The 27,570-nt window shown below is 30.2% G+C and overlaps 2 protein-coding genes across 8 annotated transcripts in view; one reads left to right on the top strand and one right to left on the bottom strand.

Moving 5' to 3' along the window:
• The first annotated feature begins 2,184 nt into the window (after positions 1–2,184).
• On the top strand, positions 2,185–11,898 carry LOC107438014 (techylectin-like protein). The gene is made up of 6 exons (XM_016050173.4): positions 2,185–2,369; positions 4,393–4,550; positions 5,934–6,106; positions 6,275–6,380; positions 7,974–8,138; positions 10,008–11,898. Coding segments are annotated over exons 1-6 (903 nt in total). The 5' UTR covers positions 2,185–2,367; the 3' UTR covers positions 10,307–11,898.
• An 80-nt stretch (positions 11,899–11,978) lies between these two features.
• LOC107438013 (BTB/POZ domain-containing protein 6-B) overlaps positions 11,979–27,570 on the bottom strand; it is a 37,710-nt gene continuing 22,118 nt past the window's right edge. For 3 of the 7 annotated variants that reach the window (XM_071180376.1, XM_071180390.1, XM_016050170.4), the window contains 3 exons: positions 25,253–25,492; positions 23,282–23,652; positions 17,953–19,277 (listed from right to left, as the gene is read on the bottom strand). In XM_071180376.1, coding sequence (XP_071036477.1) covers positions 18,763–19,277; positions 23,282–23,652; positions 25,253–25,492 — 1,126 coding nt within the window. In that variant the 3' untranslated portion in view covers positions 17,953–18,762. Of the gene's footprint in view, positions 13,323–15,080; positions 16,764–17,952; positions 19,278–23,281; positions 23,653–25,252; positions 25,493–27,570 lie in introns of those variants that run through there. The other 4 variants (XM_071180379.1, XM_016050171.4, XM_016050172.4 and 1 more) reach the window with 3 other exon arrangements.

The following is a 27,570-nucleotide window of genomic DNA, read 5'->3' as shown; positions in this document are numbered from 1 at the left end:
GGTAGAAATACAATTCTTTCTCGATTACGTCTTTTTCTTAACGTAGATTTATTATTTTTTTTTTATGTATTTTATAGTAACAGTGATATAGTTTAGTTTTGTGTATCTGGCAACTCGGTGCTTAGTTAGTTTGTTCGTGTTCTACATTGCTTCGCGCCTGTATTGTGTTAAGCAAGAAATATATAGGGAAAAAATTGAAATCTTCGAGAAAGAATATAGAATGTGTAACTTTAGAGAATTGATACTTGACGGCTAGCTTGGCTAATAGAATGGAATGTATATTATGTATGACGATGAGATTTATGTATAGATTAGCGATACTGAACGTTAATTTAAAAATAGTACTATATGTAATAACTATATAAAATAACTATATATAATACTATGTAATAACTACTCATAATAACAATATGCAATAACTAAATTTAATAGATTATAATCATGAATGATAATAATATCTGCAAGACATAAATATTATAAAGCTTGAAATGTAGTTCAACAGCAAAGTTTAAAAAATTTCTAGAACTTTCCTATTAATAAATATACATTCTAATAAATCTTGTTAAAGGAAGAGGTGCTTATTATTTGATTATTGAAAATCAGGAAAACAATTGAATAAAATAAAGCTAATATTGACACTAGATCATAGCTATTTTTTAGCAGATGTTATGAAACGCCATTTTTGATATTCAATTACAGCTTTGTAACGAATATTTCCATGTTGGGGTGTTAGGACAGCCTTACACGTAACAGCTATTTTAGCTCAGCTTAGTTTTAACATTTGTATGCTTAGAGTTTTAAAGGTTAGTAAATTTTAGCCAGGTTGCGAAATTTTCACTCGCTAGTTCACCATTGGCGACCGAATATTTAGGGCTAGCGATAAGTTTCGTCTTATAAAATCTTGTTTCTAATCAAACTGCCATTCATATTTTTCCCAGAGTTAGCGTTTACGTGCAAAATCTGGGGAAAATCCGAGGACGCAACTTCGGGAAAATTACGAAACTTCGGAACTCGCTAAATTAATGAACTCAGAATTTCCGTAAACGGCCCCTCTAACCTATTCTGACCCTTTTTAGTGCAGAAAGGTAGCGATATGCAAACACGAAGCGTTTAAAGTATAGTAGCTAATTAATGACTTTAATGATGTGTGGATAATGTTGAAATCGTTGAAACTTTATGGCAACCTTATTTAAAATATTTTTTGCAATAAATATGTTTCAATTTTTCTACAGCCTTTTATAGTTTTGGTAACCAAAAGTTCGTCAAACTCAATTTGCTAAAATTAAAAAAATCGCTTGTATTTTGCGGGAAAATATTAGTCATCAAGAACTTTTGTCTGGCTTGGAGCTTTAGAACTGAAATTTTGCGCTCTGTGTTAGCTTCGAGATAACATCGAAATAAAAAAAAATTAACCAATCAAAATTAAACTTCGCAAGCATTTACTAGAGGCTATCAAACTGCACGTTCTTGCATTAACTCAAATTATGCTATTGCCAATAAGAATTACCGACTCTTATCAAATTCGGTATCAAACAATACGATAATTTATTTATGATTTTATCAAAAGTCATTACCAAAGAGTTATCATAAAAATTATCTTACTTTTTGGTGTTCCAACCTAGCTATAAAACATGTTAAATTTTACCGCATTCTTGTAGTTTTAATTTAATTTTTTTTTCACAGCGAGAAAATTAAATACCCGTATTAAAGTTTCTAAATGGATATTCAAAACCTCAATGATTTACCTTTCCAATCAGACCTAATGCAAGTGGCAATTTTTAATCATTATTGATTAAAAATTTAAGAATAAGAATTACCAGTCACTTATAAATGACTGGTAATATAGATTCATATAGATTTCAAATGAAAGGTCAGAAGATTTTATTTTCCAATTTATCTATGCACGTATTTGCTAATTAAAATTTCATAAATTAAATGTAACAAGTAAGTAAGCAGTAGGTTTTTTACAGTAAATGATTCGCCTTAAAATTTTCATTAGATGAGTATTTCTTAGAAATTAACTTTGAATATTTAAAATAAATAGATACAGTGTCTGAAAAAACTTATCTGATTTCTCTGTCTAGTTTCGCTGGGTATTCCCTATTAGAAGGTGAAAAAGAATTTCTTTATTTCTATGAAAAACGTGAAACGACTTGAGCTTCGAAAACAAAGACTTCCCTGTATGATAACAAGTTTTCTACGTATTGCGATTACTTCTTTCATAGAACACATTTTCAAAAGGTTAACTGAATCAGCGTTGAATTTAAGGAATTACGCCAAAATACAGAAAATAGTATGTGAATAAAGGATAAAAATCAACATCATATATTGAAAGAAATAGTAGGATCTGAAGGAACTATTCTAATTATGTAAGTAATATTTTTATGCTCATTTAATATATTTCTTTAAAAAAATATTTATAAATAACATTTTAAATTATTTTGTTAAAAATATATATAATTTGAAAAATTTGATAAAAAATCGTATTGCAACGTTATTTAAGGGTTGATAACTAAATTTACTTATTAGATCTGACACGCTGGTTCACGTGACGGGCACAAAAAAAATTTGCGTTTATTTTCTACTGTAGAAAATGGGACCATTTTATTCATATATCTATAAATGCTTGAATACTTACAAAATCTCTTTTTTTATCTTCTAAAAATGTCAAAAACGTCAAAGTTAAGCATTATTTAAGTATTGTTATTAATTTTTTCTTATGTCAATATTAAGAAATAAAAATAAAATCTCTTAATTTAATACAATTTTTTTTGCACATAATAAATCAATTGTTTAAACAAAAATTTGAATGGCACTAAAGGTTGTAAAACTAAATTATATCTTTGATTTTGAGATATAGAAATTTTGAAGAAGGGAATTATACCGATAATTTTAATATATAGGCTAGGCAAATATGATTGATGCTACTGTTTAAATGAAAAATAAACTTATTAAACGCCTTGTTGTGAATAGAGATACAACATTTAACTCATTCTTACCTTTTTCGCAATTATTCTCTATATTCCATTTTTATACCCGACCATAACAAATTTCCAAACCCAGATATTTGTATGTATGTAATAATTATCATACATGTACTTACCATTTTGTTTTTCAAGCCTGAAATCCCAAAGCAAAACTCGAAAATATATTACGTCCATTGTTAAGTAACAAAATAAAAAAATATTATTTCTGTATTATTATTGAGTTACTATTAATTATTATGAAATATTATTATTCAAAATTTATATTTGAATTTATCACAATAAAACTTTTCATTCATTAAAACCAGTTAGTTAAAATAGTAAAAACTAATTTTAATTAATTTTTTAAAATATTTGAAGCATAACAGACTGTAGTAATGTTTCGAAAGGGATTAAAAACTTTTCAGTCAGATATATGGCATGAAATTAATTTTAATCAATTAGAATTTTGAAAACAATTTCACTGTAAATTTTTCATACAGATTTTGAATGGAACGTCCGAAGAGTTTCAATTAAATATTTCTCAAATTATCAATACATGTATTTGTTAATTAAAATTGTATTAATAAAGCAAATTTAATAATACGAAAGTAAAAGGTTCACTCGCCTTAAAAAACTCATTAGAAGGGTATTATCAACTAACTAATAGTACATTTATTTCCTTTTCAACATTTATTTATGTTGTATCAACATCATTGAAGTAGTATTTAAATATCCATGTGAACTAAATTAAATTATATCCCAAACCAGACAGCTTAAAATAGTTTAAAATCATTTTATAAATTAACTTCGAAAAAAAAATTATTTATAAATATAAATAGCCAATAAAGAGTCAGTAAAAAGAACTGCTTTAAACGTTGAAAACGGTTGTGTGTGTACATATATATATATATTAATTAGCAAATTTAGTTAATTTAAAGCCAAAAGCCTGGTAGAAAATGCGAATGCAATTTTTTTATTACATGGCTTTTTTATAATTTATTAAACATATCGTTGTTAAAAAAATTATATATTTCCTTTTGTTTTTAAATTGCTATTTCTTTTTTATTGGTTTTTCATTTTGAATAATTTCATAAAGGCAACCAAAATATTAAATAAAAATGGTTTATTCATAAGATTTAAATTTAATTAAAAGTTCCAAAATCATTGCGGGCTAAAAAAAAATTCCTAACTCTCAGAATTCCTTTAGCTCTTCCGCTGAACCCTAGGGTACCACGGAACACCATTAGACAGCTGTTTTATATCACCATTCTAAGAGTTATGGTTCCCTCATGAATCTCAAATGAAAAAAAAAGATTAAATTTCTATCTTAATTAGTAATAGTATCAGATAGTAATAGTAATTATGTAGATATAATAGTATAATTAATATAGATAAATATTACATTTTTTAACTTTTTTATTTTTAGGAAATCCCTTCTAGTCATACTGTGCTTCATTTTATTCTTATCTAACTGCGATGGAAAAGGAAAGTCGTCCTCTGCATGTTCCAAGGAAGAAAAAACCGTTTCTTACTTAGATATGGCAATGGAAATGATTGATAAAGCTAAAGAAAATTATATTTCAAGTAAGTATTCATAACGATACTTTACAAGGAGAGGATACCACTGTAATATATCACACAAAAATTCAATATATCACACAAACATTCAAAAAAAAATAGATTTTGAAGCCTAAATTGCTGTATATTATTCCTTTTGATGAAATGTTAATAGTTTCTAAGCTATTTTCAAACAATAATTCATTTGTATTTTGAAACGAAATGAGATAATAGTAAAATGCAAAGATTCAGTAATGCTGCGAAAAGGTGTGCACTTTTTATTGTCACTAACACCAGTTCGAAACTCACATAGAACAGAAAATTTTCTTGCATATTTTAAAACTGAAATAATTTTTGTCACGTTTTGCGGATAAACTATGAGATTTTTCTTAAGATTGTATTTTTTAAGATGCACCAAAATCTTTAATAACAATAATGGAATGATTAAATTTGCATATTTCAATTTTGAAAGTGCTAAAATTTGGCACACCATTTATAATAATTATCATTTGAGCTGAATCATTAAATTTGAAAAGATTTTCCAAAGAAATTTAGATAGTGGTAATATTTTAAAATAGATAAGAATTAATGAAGCTCAGGTAAATATTGGGTTTTGAACTGATGCCCTCTTTGAAAAAAATGAAGCACACCTTTCCTTCACGCCACCGAATCTTTGTTCTTGCTATGCATTTCCCTTTCTTTTCAATGCATTTGTTTTCGAAATAGCTTCGGAATCAATTTAGTAGTCTCAAAATAAATTTGTTTTTCGAAATAGCTTAAGAATCAATTTAGCAGTCACAAAACAAATTTGTTTTTCGAAGTAGCTTAGGAATCAATTTAGTAGTCAAAAAATAAATTTGTTTTTCGAAATAGCTTAGGAATCAATTTAGTAGTCTCGAAATAAATTGGTTTTTCGAAGTAGCTTAGGAATCAATTTAGTAGTCAAAAAATAAATTTGTTTTTCGAAATAGCTTGGGAATCAATTTAGTAGTCAAAAAATAAATTTGTTTTTCGAAATAGCTTGGGAATCAATTTAGTAGTCAAAAAATAAATTTGTTTTTCAAAATAGCTCAGGAATCAATTTAGTAGTCTCGAAATAAATTGGTTTTTCGAAATAGCTTAGGAATCAATTTTGTTGTCTCAAAATAAATTTGTTTTTAAAATAGCTTAGGAATCAATTTAGCAGTCAAAAAAATTTTTTTTTTTTTGAAGTAGCTTAGGAATCAATTTAGTAGTCTCAAAATAAATTTGTTTTTCGAAATAGCTCAGGAATCAATTTAGTAGTCTCAAAATAAATAATAGTCAATGCTTTAAAACACCTAGAGTCAAATTTTTGTGTTACATATGGTGTCATTTCTGCGCTGAATCTCTGCATCGAATCTTTCAAAGAGTGTTTAAAATACTTTATAGGTCAAAATTCCAAATTTCAAGCACTTACTTCCAAGCCTCTAGATTGTGAAGAACTGCTAAAATCAGGAACTAATAAAAGTGGAGTCTACGTTATTTGGCCACAGAACCGAATAATGGATAGAAAACCTCTGGATGTGTATTGTGACATGGAAACTGATGGAGGAGGATGGACAGTAAGTTTAAAAAAGATATCTTATCGCATCTGAATTTCAAATTATATTTCTTATACTTTGTCTTTATTACATCATTGCCTAATTCGCATAATAGGCACGAATTCTCATGTTAATGAACCACACCAATAAAATGTTAATTTTATTTATAAGTGTTATTTATATTTCAAGGTTATTCAGCGGCGGGGAAATTTCTCAATGCCAAAGGACTATTTTTTCAGAGAATGGTTAAGTTATAGAACTGGATTTGGCGACGTAGAAAAAGAATTTTGGTTAGGTGAGACTATTTTCAAATTATAATAATGTTAGACATCAGATTTAAATCAGACTTTATCAGATACCTGTGATTAACGTCACACTTGTTTGTTGAACCTGATTGGCTTTTGAATACCAAAATGCTACGATTTATCTATGATGACGTTACTTGCAGGTATCCAATTTATGTTAATATTGTGAAAACCACCAGCTTCACCATTCTTTAGGGAAAAAAAAATATCAATACATTGAATATCAATACTTGAGTACGGCAACTTTAAATCATGTGCAAAATATTATTTTAAGCTCAATAATTTAGAAAAAATGTGAAGATTTTTAATCCGTTGGGAAAATGGGTGTTGTTCTAGGCGGCTTTTCATGCCTGCACACTTTACTGTATTTGTGTTCGCAAATACTGTATTTGGGTTCTTTAGAAATGATTTTCGAATTTTCGATTAATTTACTGTTCAAAATTTCGGGAAATTTTCTAACTATTCGTGTTTTGAGTTTCCTCTTGTTTGAGGATTTTTCTTTACGACTGCCTCGCCGTAACTCTTCTTTTTGAAATTGTATCTGTTTTCATGGGCTTTGAACAAATTCTGGTACTATCCATCATCACAATATGTTTGTTACCTTTTTTTCAATGTTTTTTATTTTGATGCCTCGCATATTATGTCAAACTCCTGGATTCTATTTTCTGAGTAACTACTATTGTTAATTTTGAGATTTCACTAAATTCTTTTAGGCCTTCTGGTGTTGCCGTAAATCACCACCAAGCCTACCTTTTTGAATCCTCTTTTTTTTTACTGAGAGATCACGTGCGTGGACTTAGAGTCTACAGTATTCTCCGGATGCCCCCTGATGGGGACGGGATTAAGCTTTGATGCCTTTGCCTGCACACTTTTCGACTAGATCAACCTCTTTGGCTAGATAAACTTCAACACCGTAATGACTAATAAAGAGTTGGACGAGTAATAAACAATTAGGCTATTATGAGCATTAATAAAAGAGCAGCGCAAGATCAAATTAAAAAAAAGCAGAAGATAAGCCTCATATTTATTTTTAAATTTTGGTTATAAACTTCCCACAAAAGTTACTGACTCTTTCAGTAGTCTGCAAATTTGACCTATGATTCGAAGTCAATACTGAAGCATATGTGCTTTAGTACATAATTTAGATGATGGAGGGCACCCGACCTCTACACTGCGATCTCCGATTATCTTACCATTTTTCAACCCCCAAAACAATAAATTTCAAATATGGTAAAAAAAAAACTTTAATTTAATCTTTCCATGTAACAAAATTGTATCCATTTATGTATAATAGTTAAACCTAGGTGCTTATACAAAATCGGTAATAACCCAAAGCAATTTTTCCTTCTCCTAACTACATTATTTTTGATTGCTAAATAGAATTTCTCTTTCGTCCAAGCTAATTATTGCGCGCATATTTTTAACATACAACTGCTCAATTAAGCGTTTCAGCTTTCAAACTTGAGATACGAATCTTATAATTGTTATTTCCCTTTTCAAACGACGTGTTTTTTAAAGTACTGTATTTTTTTCCCTAAATATTGAAACTGTTTGATTGGAACTATTTATTTTACCATCACTAGGCAACGACAACATTTTTGCTTTGACTAACCAGCGACTGTATTCTGTTCGCTTTGATATGAAAGATATGGCTGGTGAATCGAGATATGCACTCTATGACAGATTTTGGATAGACGATGAAGATCACTTATACGCTCTCCACATTTCAGAGTACAGTGGAAATGCAGGTAATATGTTAACTAAACTCAAATGCATCAGTTAATAAAAAAATAATTAAGGAGCTTAGTTTCACGGTCAACCTTTTATTCCATCCCTCAAATCAAATGACCTTTTGCCCACTTGCAACTGAAAAATTTTATAAATTCTCCCCAATGAGAAGAATAATCTCAAAATTCAACTTCGCCTTCTTAAAGCTATCGTTTTGACCGTAGTCACCTTCGAACATTCGAACTAAATCTTTAACTTCAAACATTATTAGCTCAATCAAGCAATCCAATTAGTTTTGATTTCGAACTTTAATAGCTTGATTGCTCTTATCATATTATCCCAGAATTAGTCCTAAAATTGCAAAGACTTAGAGTAAATTTTATTTAAAAATAGTTTTTAAACCTAGTGGGAGTACAAATTAGTTCTGTCCGTTTTTAAGTGATGACTCTGCTGTTATGAATGTTTCATAGTGACAGCTGGTCAGAGAGGTTAAACATCTGCCTATAATATTCTGTTTATATTGCTTTGAGTTACACAAAAACCTTGTTTTTACTTTGTTGAGTATGCTAAGTTTTGTGATAACAAAGTGCCATTTGCGAGAGGTTTTGTGTTTCTGCTTTAATTGGAGGAAAAGTGCAGCTGAAGAGCATCGAATTCTTGTAGAAGTTTATGGTGACAATGATCCTACAGATAAATCATGTAGGGAATGGTTTCGACTTTTCAAGAATGGTGAATGTTGAATGAAGAATGGTGAATAGTTTTGCATACTATGAACTGCTGCAACCTGGTGATTCCATTACGGACAATCGGTATAAGCTACAATTGATTAGTTTGAGCAGTACATTACGAGAAAAACGATCGGAATACGAGCAAAGACAGGACAACGTTATTCTTCTGCCTAATAACGGTCAGCCTTATGTCGCAAAAGTCGTAAAAAATTATTTGGAAACGCTCAAGTGGGATATTTATAGCTCCCGCTGTATTCGCTGGTCATTGCTCCTTCTGATTACTGGTTGTTCCGACGGATGCAGCCACAATTTGGCAGGTCACCAGTTCACTTCTTTTGCAGAAATCGAAAATTGGCTCCTAACTTGGATCACCTCAAAAGTCGAGACATTTTTTCGAGATGGAATTCGAAAATTGCCTGAGAGGGGGGGGGAAGTAGTAGCCAGCGATGGACAATACTTTGATTAATCTGTTTCTTCATTTTGTTCTGAAATAAATGAATTTTTAATCACAAAAAGAAACGGACCGAACTAATTTGTACACCCAATATTAACAAACTAAACTCTACCGCAACCTTAAAATCAATATTGTTGACAATAACAGCTAGTGTAACTACCGAATAGCTTATCAATATATGGTCTGAAGATAAAAACTGGCACAATTTAGATAAATAAAAGTGACTGTTCAAATGCGCAAGAAAAGCCAGTCCTTAATAGGAAAAAAGTTCTAGCGATTGTACTATGATTTCGGCCAAGGGCAGATATGCAATTCTGAATCATTTTAACTTGCTTTCCCTTTTCTTGGAATTTGTAATTGCGGTACTGAATCACCCTGCAAATGTGAAATTTGAATTGTAATTGAAATCGAATCTGTGTATTTAATTAAAAGATATTCATGAATCGCTAAAAAATTCAAAAGACATACGCATTGAGTTGATTTGTCCATGCATATATGTAAAAAATTAAAATTTATTTTAAAAATTAATATTGCTTGTTTTTTAATTACTTTAAATTACGCAGATCGTTTCAATGATTATTTATGAGCTTTGGAGTAACAAAAATGCGTATATATATTAACTGTAAACATAATATAAGTTATGAATGTTGAATTATAATTGTAACCATTTTAAATAATGTTTACAAATCATGTTCTTTGTTTTATAGGTGATTCTATGGTAAATGTTCATAACAATATGAAATTCTCCACGAAGGATAAGGACAATGATTCCCATGGGGATAATTGTGCACAAATGTTTAAAGGTGGATGGTGGTATGGTTCTTGCCACGAGTCTAATCTGAATGGACTTAATTTGCGAGGAAAACACGACACCCATGCCGATGGTGTTAACTGGAAGAGCTTCAGGGGACACAACGAGTCTTTACAAAATACGGAAATTAAAATAAGACCGAAAAATTTCAAGAATAATCCATCCCCAATTGAAGAGTACGAAACACCTAAATAGTATATTTGTTAAAAAAAAATTATTACAAAAGATGGCGCAATACGGATCTGCTTTAAAATAAAGTGTGTCATACAATGACATCTATCTCATAAGCGAGTAATGACTAACTTCTAATGATTAACGAGGCTTTGCAGTTCTACTTATCATCCAACACGCTCTAGTACGTAATTTTTGAAATAACTACGCATACTTATTAACTATTCTATAAGTCTATGCGTAGTTATTTCAAAAATTACGTACTAGAGTGCGTTGGATGATAAGTAGAACTGCAAAGCCCTCGCTAATCATTAAAAGTCAGTCATTTATGAGATAGACGTCATTATATGACCCACTGTTTTAAAGCATATTATACTATTCTTATATTATACTTTCGCAAATTATACATACTTATTAACTATTCTAGGCCAACCGGACTGTGTAGGGGTCAGGGAACTGGCCTTGCGTCAGAAAGGTTCTGGGTTCGAATCCCGGTCAAGGCGTGGATGTTCTTAATGGGGGAGCAACGTTGTCTCATCTAATATGATGATCCTGAAAGAGTGGCCAACAAAATCTGCCCTTCAGATGCCTGTGTGACGAAATGTCATTCCACAGGTGGGCACTGGAAAAAAATATGAACTATTCTATTACTTTTTTTAAGGTTAGTGTTGGGCTTTTCGACACTAGTGCATGCGCTAGGGCATTTGTTTTAAAACTCAACTTACAGAGGCGTGCCGGATGACAAGAAAAACTGCGAAATCTCTCTATTATAAAAAACGAGTACTTAACAAGGTGCATGCCTAAGAAATAAGAACGTATTAAACACTTCCCTCCATGATTTACAAACTACCTATCCGTTGAAATAATAAGAGATTTTAGGACGGGTGCTACAAGAATGACGTCATGCATAAAATTATTTGAGAATTTTACTTAAGTTACGTGATTCAGACTCTACTTCTCAAAGTTTTTTTTTACAGCTTTGAAAATTCACAAAAAGAATTTTCTTCTAAAAACATTTTATGGCGTTTCATTATCATTCATAAGACTTAAAATAATTACAGCTAATTATAATGACAGAGTAATCAATGTCTTGACATGTAATAAGACAATTTAAATTGGACAATTTGAATTATCACTATGCATAAAACCTTAGTCACTGACTGCTTGTGGTATCGTTTTCATAGAATCTTTGGAAAACATAAAACCAAGAATCAATATTGAACTGACTAAACTAAATTAAATAATGAAAGAAAACTAGTCGCATATACGACAGGAAGTACAAAGCTTCCTTTTGCAAGTGAACACATTCCAACGTTACGAGGGAAAATTAGTTGAACTTTAGAAATAATTTATAAACACATTATCGTTTTGGTAGAAAATTATTCTCTTCGTTCAAACGCAATTTCAGTTTGTTTTTTTTTAATTTAACCACAAAAAAATACTTTTCGAAATGTGGTGATATCAAAGGGTTTTAACCAACTTTTCTCAAAACCAATGGCTTAATATTTTTCATGTATTCCTTCCTGATTTTATATTTTGTTTTCTGTCTTAGTGTGTGATTTTTTCAATGTAGAAATAAAATTAGTATTAAAATAACGCTGAATTTTCTCGAAGAATGTTTCGTAGTTAATTCTTTTTATTTATTTGTTATTCCAAAATAATGGGAATCAAATATTACTATTAATAACCTTTCAAGTTCTAGACAAATAAAGAGCGTTGATTTATTAAAATATAGTATATTGCACATGAAATAAACAGCATATTTTATTCTCTGTAATCCATATTCTATATAATTATATTGGTTTTGGAATTTTATAAAACAAAAAGAAGTTTGAAAACTATGATTATACACAAATGCTATACTATTACAAAAATTAAACATTTTTTAGCAAAATTGTATTAGTAAACTTTGTCTTGATGCATACTTTTTACATAATTTTCCGATTTATTGTAACTAATTTTATTTCAAAATACGCTTTAAAAATATAATTTTAATAATCTGAAAACTCAGTGTTTAAAATTAATTTTGACTTAATGCAAAGCCACTGGAATAAATTCAGAAAGCTTAAGCTAATATATTTATTTCTTATTTATTTATTAGGAAAAGAACACAAAAAAGTACTACAGTATAGACTTTAATTTATTTTATACAATATAAGTAACATAAAAGAAAAATCTATTTTTTTCAAATTAAAGAAAAAAATTATGAAATAAATATTAAATATGAAGTTGGCAGTTTTTTTATAAAAGTTTGCTATTTTAACAAGATATTATGCATGCATAATAATACTTTGAATGAGTAATCTAATCAATTCAAAATGAGCTTTATATTTCCTTATCGGTGGTATACATATATTTTGTTACATTATTGTTGCATGCATTTGCTGTCTGTACATTCTGCGGTATTTTTATCCAATCATAAATAAATCCAACTGTACTAAATTTTTACATAATTTTGTCACTATTAACTGTCAGTTAAAGGCCTTAAAAATATTTAAAACCATGAATAATACTAAAAAAACAGCAAACATTAATTATCGTCTAAAAGCTCCGGGACCACTTGAACTTCTAGGTGCATCGCGATAAAGAACTTCACTTATAATAAACAGTCTATTTTCTTTTGGAATGCTACCTAAATTACAATCAAAAGGCGAATCCTGCATGATAGAGTTTTTTTCGTCAAATTGCAGGAATTTGTAATCATGCACATCATTTGCGATGACTTTTATATAGATTGTCTTTCCCTTCCTAGTCAAAAGACTTTTGGAGAAAGTAAATTCAACATGTTTAGATTGGCTAATTGTAATGCGTTCCTCAAAATGGTATTTAGAGTGCTTAACTTCAACATTGATAACCAAATCACCAATGAAGCTCGTTTCAAGTACCGGGTCACCAAAAGAGAGCTTCAGGCCTTCAATCTTGTGATCGCCTCGTAAGCATTTCAATTCTAAAACGCACACCAAATCTGATAGAAGTACTTTTGATTTGTTTGGTTTCAGTTGAATGAATAACTTCTGGCAAACATTTAAATCTTTCCTCCCTGAAAAATAAATTAGCATAGTTAAACCGTCTGTTACATTTAAATTTATTAACTTTTTTATCGTACGTTATTCTAAATAATTATTCAAAATTCAATATAATTGTCATAAAAAAAAATCAATTTTTTTTTTAGAAATGGATTTATTTAGTCACAGATTTGAAATTTACTTTTGTAAAAAGTATGCAACAAGATTAATTTTTATCAATACATAATTATAGATTAAAAATGCAATTTTGTACCCCTAATCCTCTTTGGTACTTCAATGATTAAGTTAAAATATATTACCCTGAAAAAATTTTATTATATAATACTAATTGATTCACTCTTCAAAATAATAAATTATTTTTCTGCATAATAAGGTAGGTAGTTTATTTACATCACACTAGAGTTGCTCAGTGGGCTATTGGGGACGGTCTGGGAAATATCCCTGAGGATGATCCGAAGACATGTCATCGCAATTGTAATCCTCTGCAGAGAGGATGACTCCCCTGCTTTGGTAGTCCGATGAACTGCGCGTGAAGTCGAGCACTTTACGGTAGAACAGTTGAACGAAGACCGATACCACGTACCCGGTCCCTACGCAGGTTGATCAGAGTGGTCACCCACTCGCTTACTGACAACAGCCAGTGATGCTTGATTTCGGTGTTCTACTGGGAACCGTGTCTTTACGATCAGTTTACTGCGGGACTCTGCATAATAAGCTATCATGTATTCTACATAACTAGGAGAGAACGATTAATAAGATATCACGTATTCTACATAACTAGGAGAGAACGATTTATAAGATATCATGTATTCTACATAACTAGAGAGAACGATAAGAACGATTATAAGAACGGTTACAGTATTTTACATCACTATTTCGTAAAATAGTTTCTATAGACAATTATTACCCCAAATTCTTTTGAATGTTCTACATATTCTACCATTCGATTAAGGAATAAATGAGTAATTTACATGTTCTGTATCTTTATTATGTATAAAGTATATTTCATAAATAGCTTATTTATGAATAGAGATAGATACTTTTTTAATATTGAATGTTCTACGTGACTGATGACTGTAATAATATAATAAAATAAGAATAAAATTAAAAAAAAAGGAATTAATAATAAAAACTGCAACAATTGATGTTGTCGTCCAAAAAGTTGGATTAGTAAAAATTCCAAGCACTATAAGATTCTTGAATCATCTCAAAATTCTTTGGAGGAAAAGAATTTCATTCATATTTATATTAAAATCATCTCCAAGAGGGTAATTATAAATAATTTAATCACAAAAAGAACACGAAAATGCTTCAAATTAATATTATGTAAAATAGTAAAAATAAGCGCTGATGTAAATAAAAAAAACTCAGTCTTGAAAACCAGCCAAGAAATTTCAAAATTATCTTCTGCTTTTTTATTTGATCTAGTGCTGCTCTTTTATTGATGCTCATGTTAGCCTAATTTTTTATTACTCTTACAACTCTTTATTAATCTTTATGATGTTGAAGTTCATCTAGTCAATGAGGTTGATCTAGACGGCAAGTGTGCGGTCATGAAAAACTTAGAGCAACAGCCATTTTCCAGATGGGTAAAAATATTCTTCCCATTTTACTAAATTATTGAGTAATATGCTACATTATGATTAAATGCCGCTATTCTTAAATACCTTGTAAATTAATATTTTGATATAATGTTTTTGATGAATAGAGAAAATAGTAGTTCTCCGTATCAACATAAATTACATTTGATTAAAGATCACACAGAACATTAGTTAGCATCACTCAGAACTATTATTTTATTATTAGGTCTTTGAGAAAGAATTGAATAGTCTCAATTTTATAACTGTCATATTTCATGTAAAGTGAACAAGTAGATCTCACATCAGTCTTTCCAGTTTTTATACATAAAAAAATTCTTTTACATTGATACCAAGTCAGATCACACAAAGTTCTTACTAAATTTCACGTAAGAAAAATAATAAGAGATAGATAAAGTTTGTTCTCACGAAACATTGTGTAACAAATAATGATTTTTTAATATTTTTCTTAGACAATTTGCATACAAATGTTTTTGCACTAAGAAATTCGAGGTATTATGAAAAATAACTTTTAGATGTATTATAGTTTTAATCAAAAGACGCAAAAATATTTTGCTCATTTTGTAAAAACTGCATATTATAAAAAAAATTATACTGCACACAAATCTTACTTTGTCACTTTAAATAAGTAACGAGATAACTTTTAAAATTAATTCATTAATAATTATATTGTTATCTCTAATTTGTGTTCTTTTCTTTCTAATAATTTCAAAAACAGTAGAATCGATGGGAAATTGAACAAAAAATTCTTTTTTTTCCTCCAAGCGTTCGAAATATCAGAAATAACGAATGCCTCAAAAATATTTCAAATTTGAATTTGGTCCAACATGTGCAACAAGGTGTAGCAGAAAAAAATACAAATGAAAATTAAGGTTACTAAAAACAGCACACTACAAAAAAGAGTAATGCATTATCATTACTGAGCTATATTTTGAGTAATGTTGTGTTAGTCGCGCGATTTCCCGTTTTGGTGACCATAATTTGTCGCTAAAATTTAGGATATTTCATTTCTTAATTTCTTAGGTTTTTCTTCCTGTTTAACCCTACAAGCATGATGCTACTTATGTTTCAAAGGGAAAAAATGAGCTCTGTATCAACGAAATTTCGAATTCTTTTTGACAATAGCTATCAGTTACTAGCTGGCAAGAGTGCCAATTAAAATAAGGAAGTCATTTATCCGATATACTACTCTAAGCGTAGCCCTTTATCAGCTATATGAATTGTATACCAATAAAAACCCCTGTTTTTTCTAAAAATTTTAGAATTTTGAAACAACCTTTACAAACCATATAAAATAAAATTTCAAATCTTCAAAAATGTAGAAAACACCCCAAACAAGCAATATTCATTTTCTAGAAGCTCTAGAACGATGACTAGGAGCACCTCTTGGAGCATCACGATAAAGAACTTCGCTTATAATGAACAATCTGTTCTCTTTAGGAACGCTACCCAAACTGCATGAAAACGGCGAATCCTTCGATATTGAGTAATTTTCGTCATATTGGAGGAACCTGTAATGATTCACTTCTTTGGCGACGGTTCTTATGTAGATTGTGTCACCCTTTCTCGCCATGAGTCGCCTTGAGAATTTGAAATCTATCGTGTCAGACTGTTTGATTTGGATGTGTTCTTCAAAATGATATCTTGATGGCTGTACATCAACGCTGATGATAAGATGACCAATAATACTCCTTTCATGCACGGGTACATCAAAGGAGAGTTTCAGTCCATCCAAGTTATGTCTGCCATGTAGACATTTCATTTCCAAAATACATACCAAATCTGATATTAATGCTCTTGATTTGTTTGGTCTCAACTGAATGAGTAATTTTCGACAAACATTTAATTCTTGTATACCTGAAAAATAAATTAACATATTTATTCCAATCATGAGATCGTAATCTCATTTTCAGCTTTTTTTTTACTCATTTGAAGAAAGGGGTAAATTGTGGCAAAACTCGATTGTCATAAAGCTCAGTTCTGTCCTAGACGTTAGTTCTCCTAGTCTCTCCTAGACTATGTTAGTTCATAAATTTTACAGTACATACTAATTAAGAAATTCAACTTAAATCAGTTTTTGCCTAAAATATTTTTCAAAGTATTTTTAATAATTTTCTTTTCAAAAAACGGGATATCACTTGAAAGAAAAATAAAATATCTTCAGTAATATTGTGTGATTTTTAAAATTTAAAACTCTTTAATATAACACTTTCATTCACCAAATTTGTTTACATGTTGTTAAACTGAAATAAATTTGACTATATAAAAATGAAAAAGATAATAGCATCTCTTATCTCTGGGGTTGGGGGAGAAAAATCCCAAAAATACCCAATGACGCCAAGAATCCTAGAAATGTAAAACGATTTATTTCAAATGAAAAAATTCCAATATTTTTAAACCTTCAAACGTTCTGCTAGGAAAAGTTAAAAAAATATTTAAGTATATGGAAAATTATCGAAAATAATTTAAAACAAATTCCAAAGAAATCTAAATGAATATAAATTGGTCTTAAAAATTCGAACAATTTTGTATTTATTATTCGAATTTCAGGCTTTTCCAAAATGCAATTTTTGTGACGATCTAAATATAAATTATAAAGGGTTGCGTACCTATAATTGAGGAGAAATTTCTTGGAAGATCGAAAACACATTTTTATCTCAAAATATCTTAAAGAAATCTTTAATTTTTTTTTCGTAATCATCAAAAACGTGAAAAGAAATCATAATCAGGTAATAAATTCCGATGCTTTATTTATTTATTATTACTAATAAAATCACAAATAAGTTGTAAAAGATCATAAAAACTGAAATAGTAATCCGATAAATTTGAATGCTGTTTTAACTTTTTTTTAATAAAACTGAAAATTAAGTTTTAAAAAAGTTCTAACTGGTTTAAATGAGAACGAAATATATCGAAGTAGTAAGAACTTCACCACATTAATTGTAAACTTATAAGTGATTGCGAACGATTTATGTAGACAATTGATCATCAACATTAATAAACAAATACAATAGTTTTAAGTTCCAATAAAAACTGAATACAGACTAAAAATACTTTTTCACATATTTATCAACCTATAGTCTTTAAAAAAAACACAATAATTAATGAGAAACTAATTTAAAACTTTTTAAACCTACAGTTAGAATAAAATATAGTAAAATTGAAAATATGTTGTCTATCAATCATAAGGAGCATAAAACCTACTTCTCCTTGCCAACGTTAATATAGTTAACGAAACTTTTCCAGTCATTATCTCAATTAGTACAGTTCTTTATATAATATAATTTAAAAGATGAATCACTGTAAGGATTCTAGCTTTAATGTACCATTAAAATTGTAATTGTACATTCTCAAAAAAAATATTCCAATCTTCATAATATTATTTCCTTGATCCATAATATTGTGTTAATATGGTGTAATCTTAATAAGATGCTAAAATGAATTTGTTTTCGATCAACTTAAAGCATAGTGTTGTGTGAGAAGAATTTATTTGTTTTGTAATTCAACTTGGTTCGAGAACATTTTGGCGACATTATAGTTCAGCAAGGTCAACTGAAACCATGGTATTACGCAAACAGGTTCAAAAAGGATAATTTTGTTTCATAGTTCAACTTAGATGAAGCAAACTTTGACAACATTATAGTTTAACAAGGTCAACTGAAAGCATGGTATTATGTAATCAAGTTTAAGTAGGATTAGTCTGTTTTATAGTTCAACTTGGGTTGAAGCAATTTTTGGCAAAATTGTAGTTCAACAAAGTCATCTGATGGCATGGTATTGTGTTATCAAGTTTAAAAAAAGGTTAATTTGTTTTGTAGCTCATCTTGGTTGAAGCAAATTTTGACAACATTATAATTCAACAAGGTCCAAACTTTCTAATAGGATGTTGCTTCCTTGGTGGTGGACCATCACAATAGAGGACTTCTCTTATGATAAACATTTTATAATCATTTGGCACACTTCCCACAACACATGAGAAAGGCGAATCTTTTGAAAATGAATTTCTCTCGTCAAATTGTAGAAATCTGTAGTTTTTCACTCCCTTGGCACAGATTCTGATTACAATGCGATCACCCTTTTTCGTAAGTAATCGTTGAGAAAATCTAACGATGGAATCTTTTGATCGTTCTATTTGGACGTATTCTTCAAATTTGAAATTTCCAGGTTGCTTCTCCACATTAATAATGCAATCATTGATGACACTGGTTTCATAAACGGGGTCGTCGAAGGATAACTTTAGACCTTGAAGCCTATGGTATCCTCTCGTGCATTTCATTTCCAATAGACAAATCAAATCGTGCAGGACAGGCGCGAACTTGTTGGGCATCAATCCTATCACCAATTTTCGAGAAGCATTTGAATATCCAACTCCTGCAAGTCAAATGCAATCAATTAGCTCTGAGATCTAAATTTCCTGCTCAAATATTTATACAACATCAAGCTTCTTAATTTGAACGACGTTTTATGCTTTTCTGGTCAAGGAATTTTCGAATAACTGAAAAGTTCTATTATCAGAATGGAAGGATTTTACTGAAAAAAGGAAATATTTCTTAATGAAACAATTTTCGTTAAATTATTTGATCAAAAAAGTGATCACATGAGTAAATTGTTCTTCTTTTATAGACTAAAATTAAATCTTTGAAATATATTTCTTTTAAAATTAAACGAAATGATGCGCTCTTTTTACCCTAAATTAGTATGTATAACCCAAAGCCAAGCTACTTCTTCAGGAATAATATAATCTGACTTTAATTATTTATTTATTTACTTTTTTTTGAAAAATTTAAATAAGAAAGTTTACTAATCGTTAAAAGCTTGTGTTTTGTTTTTATTACAGAAATTTCACTAATATTTTTTTTTTAAATTTCATTCCTGAAGTGCTTTTAGGTTGTTTGCTGAAGTACATGAAGCAATGAGTGAAGCAAGAGTACAAACGATCTTAATTCTTTACAAAGTTTTGAATATATTTAAAACAAAACATAAAACAAAAAGAACTATTCTTCTATCTAAATAGAATTTCCTATTCTCATCGTTTCTTCACATCTTGATGAGAATGGATTTTCTTCATAGAAAATACAATTTTGGTTGTTACGGTTAAATATGGTCCTTTATAATAGCCCTAGTTATTTTTCTTTTGAATTATAAATACTATAAGAAATGAAAGAAAATTAGGTACATGATGCCTCATTCCATAATTCACACATACGTATCTCATTGACGTCAGTCTCATTAACAACAATATGGCCACGTGAATACTATTGTTTATAGCCTTCAAATAGTTTTGCTTTCCCAAATAGAAATGGACTCCTCATCATCTTCTGATCTTTTTTCTTTTTACTTTGTTAGCTTGTTCGTCCTTTTTAGCTTCATTGTTGCTTCAAACTTAATAATAACAATGTTTGATTTTGTTAATTTAAAAACAAAGTATAATTTTATTCTTTTTTTCACATCAGGCTTCCGTTGTTTTAGCTATTAAATTCAACAGTCAAATCGTGTGCTTCTTTTCTTCGTCTTCTTCGTCGTTTTTTCTTTCTTCGTCTGCTACTTTTTCTTCTTAGTATTACTATTCTTCCTTCCTTTCTCTCTCTCTTTCCTTCTTTCTCTTTTCTCTAGTTCCACTCCCTCTCCTTCTCATATTTCTCTCTCTTATTCTTTTTAACTCTTCCTCTTCTTTTTCTACTCTTTCCTCTACCTCCTCTTCTTCTTTTTTTCACCTCTTCCTCTTCTTTTTCAATTTTCTTCTCTACCTCTTTTTCTACCTTTTCCTCTTCTTTTTCTCCTCTTTCCTCTACTACTTCTTCTTCTTCCTCCTCAACTTTTTACTACAATTTCTTTCTCTCTCTTTCTTACTCGCTTAATCACTCTTTTCTGCATTACGTACCTATATTTTTCTATCATTAATTACATTTAAAGTTATTTCACGAATTTTTTAATAGCGGATGTATTATTTATGTTCGTATTCATACCGCTTGTTTCCATACTTTTTCTGCCATACCCCTGCAAATACAAAATGTATTTATATTATATTTAATTCCAAATCATGAGCAGACGTTCCATACTGTGAACAATTCCAGTTGTTGCCTAACTGTATAATAACTTAAAATCTGTAAGAACCCCCGGTAATACAATGAAATGTGAGAAATATACACTTTATTGCTTATAGATGCTAAGCAATGACCCTAAAATAATGAACTAATGTTTAATAGTTTACAAAAATATGTATTAGCAAACAGCTAATTTTTTTCTATTTCTGGTGTTTGTTTGTTTTTTTTTATTCATTTCTGATAATTTGTTCTTCATTTCCCACAATGTGATTTTACAAATTATGCTAACAGTTACACTTATTATAATGTTCCCATACAGAAGACAGTAAAGTTTATTGAATGTCTTATAGCAATATAATGAAACTTCAGCAGTTTGTTGCATTTTTAAATATACACAATTAGACGATATAATTCCTCAAGTTTTTTGCAATATTATAACTAAATTTTAATTGAACAAATAATTTAAATATAAACAAAGAAGACATCCTTATGGTTTTAAAGAATACAAAATTAAAACGTAATTCCACATATGAAATATAACTCATAATTCTTTTAAACTAAATTTTTTTTCTAACTTGTAAAAGAATTTGATCAAAACATTAGCTGAATCATTTAGTTTGTTTAGGCTAATTATTAAGTTTTAACGTATTTATCAATTATTAAATCAAATTAAATTTGAAAAATAACAGAGCTTTGACAATTAATTGTCTGTGAAATCGTTCTCTAAGATGCCAAAGTTTTACACCAATAACTGTTTTTTTACTTTTTCATATAACGTTTCTAAAGGACAAAACATTGAGAACATAAGTTGAGAAACTCGCGGTGACAAATTTCGCGAAGAGAATTTGACACAAGTACCGAATCCCACGCGACTTACACGTTTAATGTACAAAAATTTCCTAAGATATGAATTAGTATTGTTACGAATTTGTAAATATGTGCATGAATTTAAGAATATACTTTTATTATGAGACTAAATGTCTCAGACAACAGTTTGATTAGAAAACTTGCAAGGAAATTGCACAATTCTTATGTAATTTAAAGAAAAAATAACGCTTAATGTATTTTTCCTATAGAAGTCTCGATTAAGCAACATTTTCGCCAACTAGGCGATAATTTTGAAGATTTGGCGACTTTTGGTGACCATTTTGACAGCAAAACAACTGTTCTGGAATCTTCCAGTTCCAAAGCGATAGCACCAAAATTTATAGAGCTATACGAGAATCGTCTAGAATCATATCAAAAGTTCCGGGATTCCGTCGCCAAGTCTATATAAAAGGAGAGTGCCTCCTCTGAGAGTAGTAGTCTGCTTATGACTATTGTAGTGTTCTGACCTGATCATTGGCCCGTCAGAGGTTGTAAAACTTGTAGGGGAAGGTAACTATCATTTAATTGGCTCTTTTAGTGGGACACCTTAAATATTTTCTAGACACTAACAGCTAGAGCTAGTTATTTTTTGTTTAATACATTTTAAGAAGTTTGAAAATCAGCATCTTGGCCTTGAGTTAATTCGCTTTCAAACAAAGTTTCTTTACAAGAAAGTACAGATTTTATATTTTTAATGTACTTTCTTGATGTAACAATGTTTAAATCATCATTATTTAGCCACAATCATAATGATTTATAACTTTGTTATAACCGAAATCACAGATGTTTTACATACTGGTTTCTAATTTCAATCAATTAGCCACACAGAGTTTCTGTGAATGGGTTAATGAGTTAACCATGGAAACCATATCCAGGTTAACAGTTTTCAACATTTTTCAGCTGCAAAAAAATTCAATTGTATCTGATTCAGTAAAAATAGATCAGGAGTAATTAAACCTATAATTAGATAATGATTTAACTTGTTTCTTACAGATAGATGTAAAATGTAGAACCCAGCCAAAAAACTTGAAGCATCAGAAATAAGTGAAGAAAATTGGTGTCATTATGTCACCGGATCACACACACTCATAATAGTTCTAAAAAATTCTCTGTTTTCTCTAAAAGTGATACTGTCTTCATTAAAGTAGTTACAGACTCGTTCACAGAAACTTACTAGCACTATGATGCTGGTTGGTCTCCTTCATTGGACTGATGGCTCTTATTTTTATTTGTCTAATATTTACCTAAAATTTCATAACTTTAACGTCTACTCACAGATAGGAGTAGTTTAGAAAACAATTACATCAACAATTACAAAATTATAAAACTTCCAAACTTCATAATTTTAAGAATTAGGATTAAGATTTGTTTAAGTGACTCATTGATGGTAACTCTCAATTGACGCTTTATTTTGAAGGGGGGGAAATTATGTTTCTTATGATTTACTTTGTAAATGAAACTTACTTTCTCCTCTTGGCCCATTCGAACGCTGAAAGTTGCATCTGTTACTACCTCTTTTACACCAAGATGGCAAATTCGGTGCTGGATAGGCAGGATTGGCAAGGGACATAAGTATATTTGCAGCTTCTGGAGCGCTGAAGATATTTGGCTTTCTTTGCACAAATTGATTAAATTCTTCACATGTTACATTCAGCAATCTGATGTGTCTCAGAAAAGTTTCGACGCCAGCTCTTCTATTCGTTTTATATTCAGGTCGATTCTCAACATAGTAGACAATACCATTAAGCAGTTCAATTTCAGAACGCAAATTGAATTTTTCCAGCTTACAAATAACTCTGACGATTGATGGATTTAATGTTAGAAAATCATTAGACCTGCAGATAAAAGAATTTAAAAAAATTAAGGAACTCCGGTACAACTCTTATAAATTTAATACATAAATTGCTTTTAATCTCCTAACTGCAAAGACTTTTGCAACTGATAATTCGATTACTGTTTAGTCTTATTACATTTGTCTAGTTACTTTTAGTATTTTATACTTATTGTTTTTAGTTCTGTTACTATCGATTTCTGCCCTGCGCAATAAATAGTTTCTTCTTTGTCTGTAGGATTAGGATAGGGAGTTTTTTTTCAGGTGTGGCCATTTGTCTCTACTGTTATGAGTTTAGAATAATAACTATAAACATTAAAACAAATTTATGAGTTTTCAGTTAGAGATGGGTTTCTATCAATGCATCTGTTGTACTTCCTATTTAAAAGAACCTAGTACTTAAAATGAATACAGCTTGAAATTAACGAGTACATTTTGTACCAAATCACTTCCTAGTAAAAAAATTAAAACCGCTGAAGCAAAGAAAAAGTAACTTACTAATCTTATAAATTTTTCATCATACCTAGACATATTATCTTCCTACTAGCGTAGTACTTGAAATGAATACATCTTGAAAATAACGAATATATTTTGATATTAATTCATTTTCTTGTTTAAAAAAGTCTAAAACTACCGAAACAGAAGAAAAATAGTTTATTAATCTTATATGTTACAACTTATCAACCAATAGCTTACTATCATCTAAATGGAACACACCTCGAGCATTTTAAATTTTGTATCTGTATAAGTACCCGTATTCATTTAGAGGAAACTAATCCTGAATATGAACTTCATTAGCTGTTCCAGTGGGGTAGACTAAATTTGATCAGCAAATTTTATACAAATATGATGATTTACCTATTTTCTAGTAAAACTTCTCAAATGTGAGGTTTATAAAAACCAGAGATTAAAAAAAAGTATATTTGTTGTTGTTTTAGATCCCTTTGAATACAAATCTCAAAAATTTGACGAAAAATTGCTTTTGTTGGTACGCGTGTCAGAAAAAAAGCCGTTAATAAAAATTCCAAAGTGAAAACCTAGATTTTGGTAACTTGGATTTTTGATCTATTTTTAAGTTTTCCTGTATGTTGTCAACTCAATTCTATACTTTATTTTATAACCAGTGTTTAACAGCCGACTCAATTCTGAGTTTACAACTGTCAATGCTCAAGTCTCTAGCCTTGTAATTTTGAACCCAACCTAGAAGACAAGGAAACTTCTGAATCAAGCAATGAGAGAAACTAGCTTTCGTGGATGTCTTTTAGATGAAATCAACCTGCATTTGCGTTACAATGAGAGGAAAGCCAGAAATTAGCCAGACAGCCCACGATTAGCAATACAGCAATGGGATTCTAACCATGATCCGTCTACCACTGGGGATATTTAAGTAAGCACAGTGGTAGAATTCATGTCGTCCGGCCTTCGCTGGAATTCGAACCTAGGACACCTCATTAGAAAACGAGAGCTCCATCCATTGAACCCCAAAAAAATTTGAATGTCCGTAAAGTAAATTGCTTTTAAGAAAAACTATAGTATAGTGAGCCTTAAGACAATGACTTCTTTTACTACCTTTAATGATTCTATACTTTGATTTTTTAGCTTACCGCAGAACAGCTCCTGTGTTTTCTTGAATAAATTCGGTGCATCTCATTTTCAAGGATGATAAACCTTTATTGACAGCCATTTGAAATTTGGTGCACACATTATCTTCAGTCAGCTCAACCGACTCGATGTAAGATTCACACTTGTCTACAAGCGGTTGCACTTGAAATATGGTTGCTGCTGACAAAGTGTCTACTACTATTTGGTCATTTTCGAAAATAACATCATCAGTGTAAAGATATCTAAAAGATAAAAAATTTTAAAGTTAAACAATTGGGTATGTTGTTTAAATAGTTTAATTTAAACTGGAATTGTCAATAAGAAAGAATCATAGAGAAATAAAAAAAAAGAAATGGGAATGGCTAATCCATTAGAATATCAAGTTTTAATCTTGAAATATCCCAATCGAATCGTCTGGTGGTTTTTTCGAAAGTTCTTTCATCAAATTAAATATTGCTTTTTTTTAATATTTATTTTATTTTCATAACTGCTATATGTTTGCAACACTCATTCAGAACTGTTAGGTCATGTTTAGCATAGCTTTAGCCAGCGTCCTCCAGGAATGAATTCAGAAATGGCACGAAACATCAACATGAAGAAAAGCCACACTTTCGTAAAAATGGCGTTTGTGATAAAAAAAATTTATACTTAAAAAGCTACTCCAGGGTGGCATCATCATAACTCGTAAGGTTTTTGAAAAAAGTTTTGAGAATTATGCACATGCATAATTCTCATCTAATTCTATAATTTTCATCTAGCAGGAAAAATCTCAAGAAATTGGAAATTTTAAAAAAGTTTAATACATTTTAAAGTCATTTGTCTGTCTTAAGCCCAAATATTTCTTCCCGACAAGATATCATATATAGTTTAAAATTATTTGCACTTAATTATTGCATTATATTTTATTTTATAACCGTTGTTCAACAGCCAACCCAATTTTTGAGTTTACTACTTATGATCAAAGCCATAGTGTTGTAATTTTAAACCCAATGCAGAAGACAAGGGAACTCCTGTCTAATCAAGTATTGGGATAAATTTACAAGTATTGGGATGAATTTGCATTAGTGGAGGACTTTTTGTTGGAACAAACCCACATTTGAGTTACATGAAGAAGAAGACCACGAGAACCTTTCACACAGTTAGCCTGACAGTAAAGGGACCCATGATCAGTCTACCACTAAGGATATTTCACGTCAGCACTGTGGTCGGTGCGAGCCTAATGTGGAATTCGTATCGACTAGACATCGCTGGGATTCGAACCCGGTTCAACTCATTTGAAGGCGAATGTTCTATTCCCTGGACTCAAATTTAAGCATTGTCCTTCTGAAAAATCCCACTTGAGGGACCAATTCTCTCTAAAAATGGCAATAAATGCATTTTTAGTATTTTTTGATAATCGTTAATCTCCGTGCAACCTTGAGGATAGGCCAGGTAAAGTTTTACACCATAGATGAAGCTTTCCCATACAATTAATGAGCCTCCACCTTACGGTATATCATTTTCATTTCGCATGCCATTGCAACAGCACACAAAATTGTTTGTGCCACCTTTTTTTACTCTTTTTTGCTTATGGATAGCTTTAATCATGGGCTCTTGTCTGCAGCTTTTATATCGCAAGTTGCTTGTGCGATAAACATAACAAAACGGAACAATAGATGAAGAATAAAAGTGTAAATTTTCTCCAACGAACAGCAAAGAGTAGGCTCATTGATGATGTGGGAAGGATTCGACTAAGGTGGTAAATTGTCCACCTCCCTCGGCCACATGAAGTTAACCATTCACCAAAAAAGAAAGGCTGGAAACTAATTTTTTGCTATTTGTGGAGAGAATTGAGGGACAGGGTTGAATTTTACAGCAGGGCAATACCGCCATTCACATTGCTTAATCTTTACGGTTATGATTTTTCAATAATACGTTGCACATCATGGAATAACCGACTCTTTCTCATGACCTCCATCCCTAGGAAAACGTAAAGGGATATCTGGCACAATATTGATTTTTCTGCCCTCCAAGAATTGGTAAATCATCTGCAACATCCTTATTTCAGGCTATACATAAATATCTCGGAATATTTTATCGGATACTACTTTATTTCTGTGGAACACTTTTTCATCCTTTTTTCACTTATTCCATTTTTACAGTTCAGGCCGAGCAAGAAATAGATTATTCCTCGTAAATATGTATCTCTATATAGACTTTCTAAATATACATGTTTCGTTTTCATTGATTTTGTTGTGTCAAGTTATGGCACAAAATTAAAAGGACTTAATTTCAGTGGGATACACTGTAGTATAGAATTCTCGTAGGTTTGTCAAATTCG

The sequence above is a fragment of the Parasteatoda tepidariorum genome, chromosome 1, assembly GCF_043381705.1.
Source record: "Parasteatoda tepidariorum isolate YZ-2023 chromosome 1, CAS_Ptep_4.0, whole genome shotgun sequence".
Classification (NCBI taxonomy): Eukaryota; Metazoa; Arthropoda; class Arachnida; order Araneae; family Theridiidae; genus Parasteatoda; species Parasteatoda tepidariorum.
Note: the sequence above shows the minus strand (reverse complement) of the source record. Positions and strands in the feature narration are given on the sequence as shown.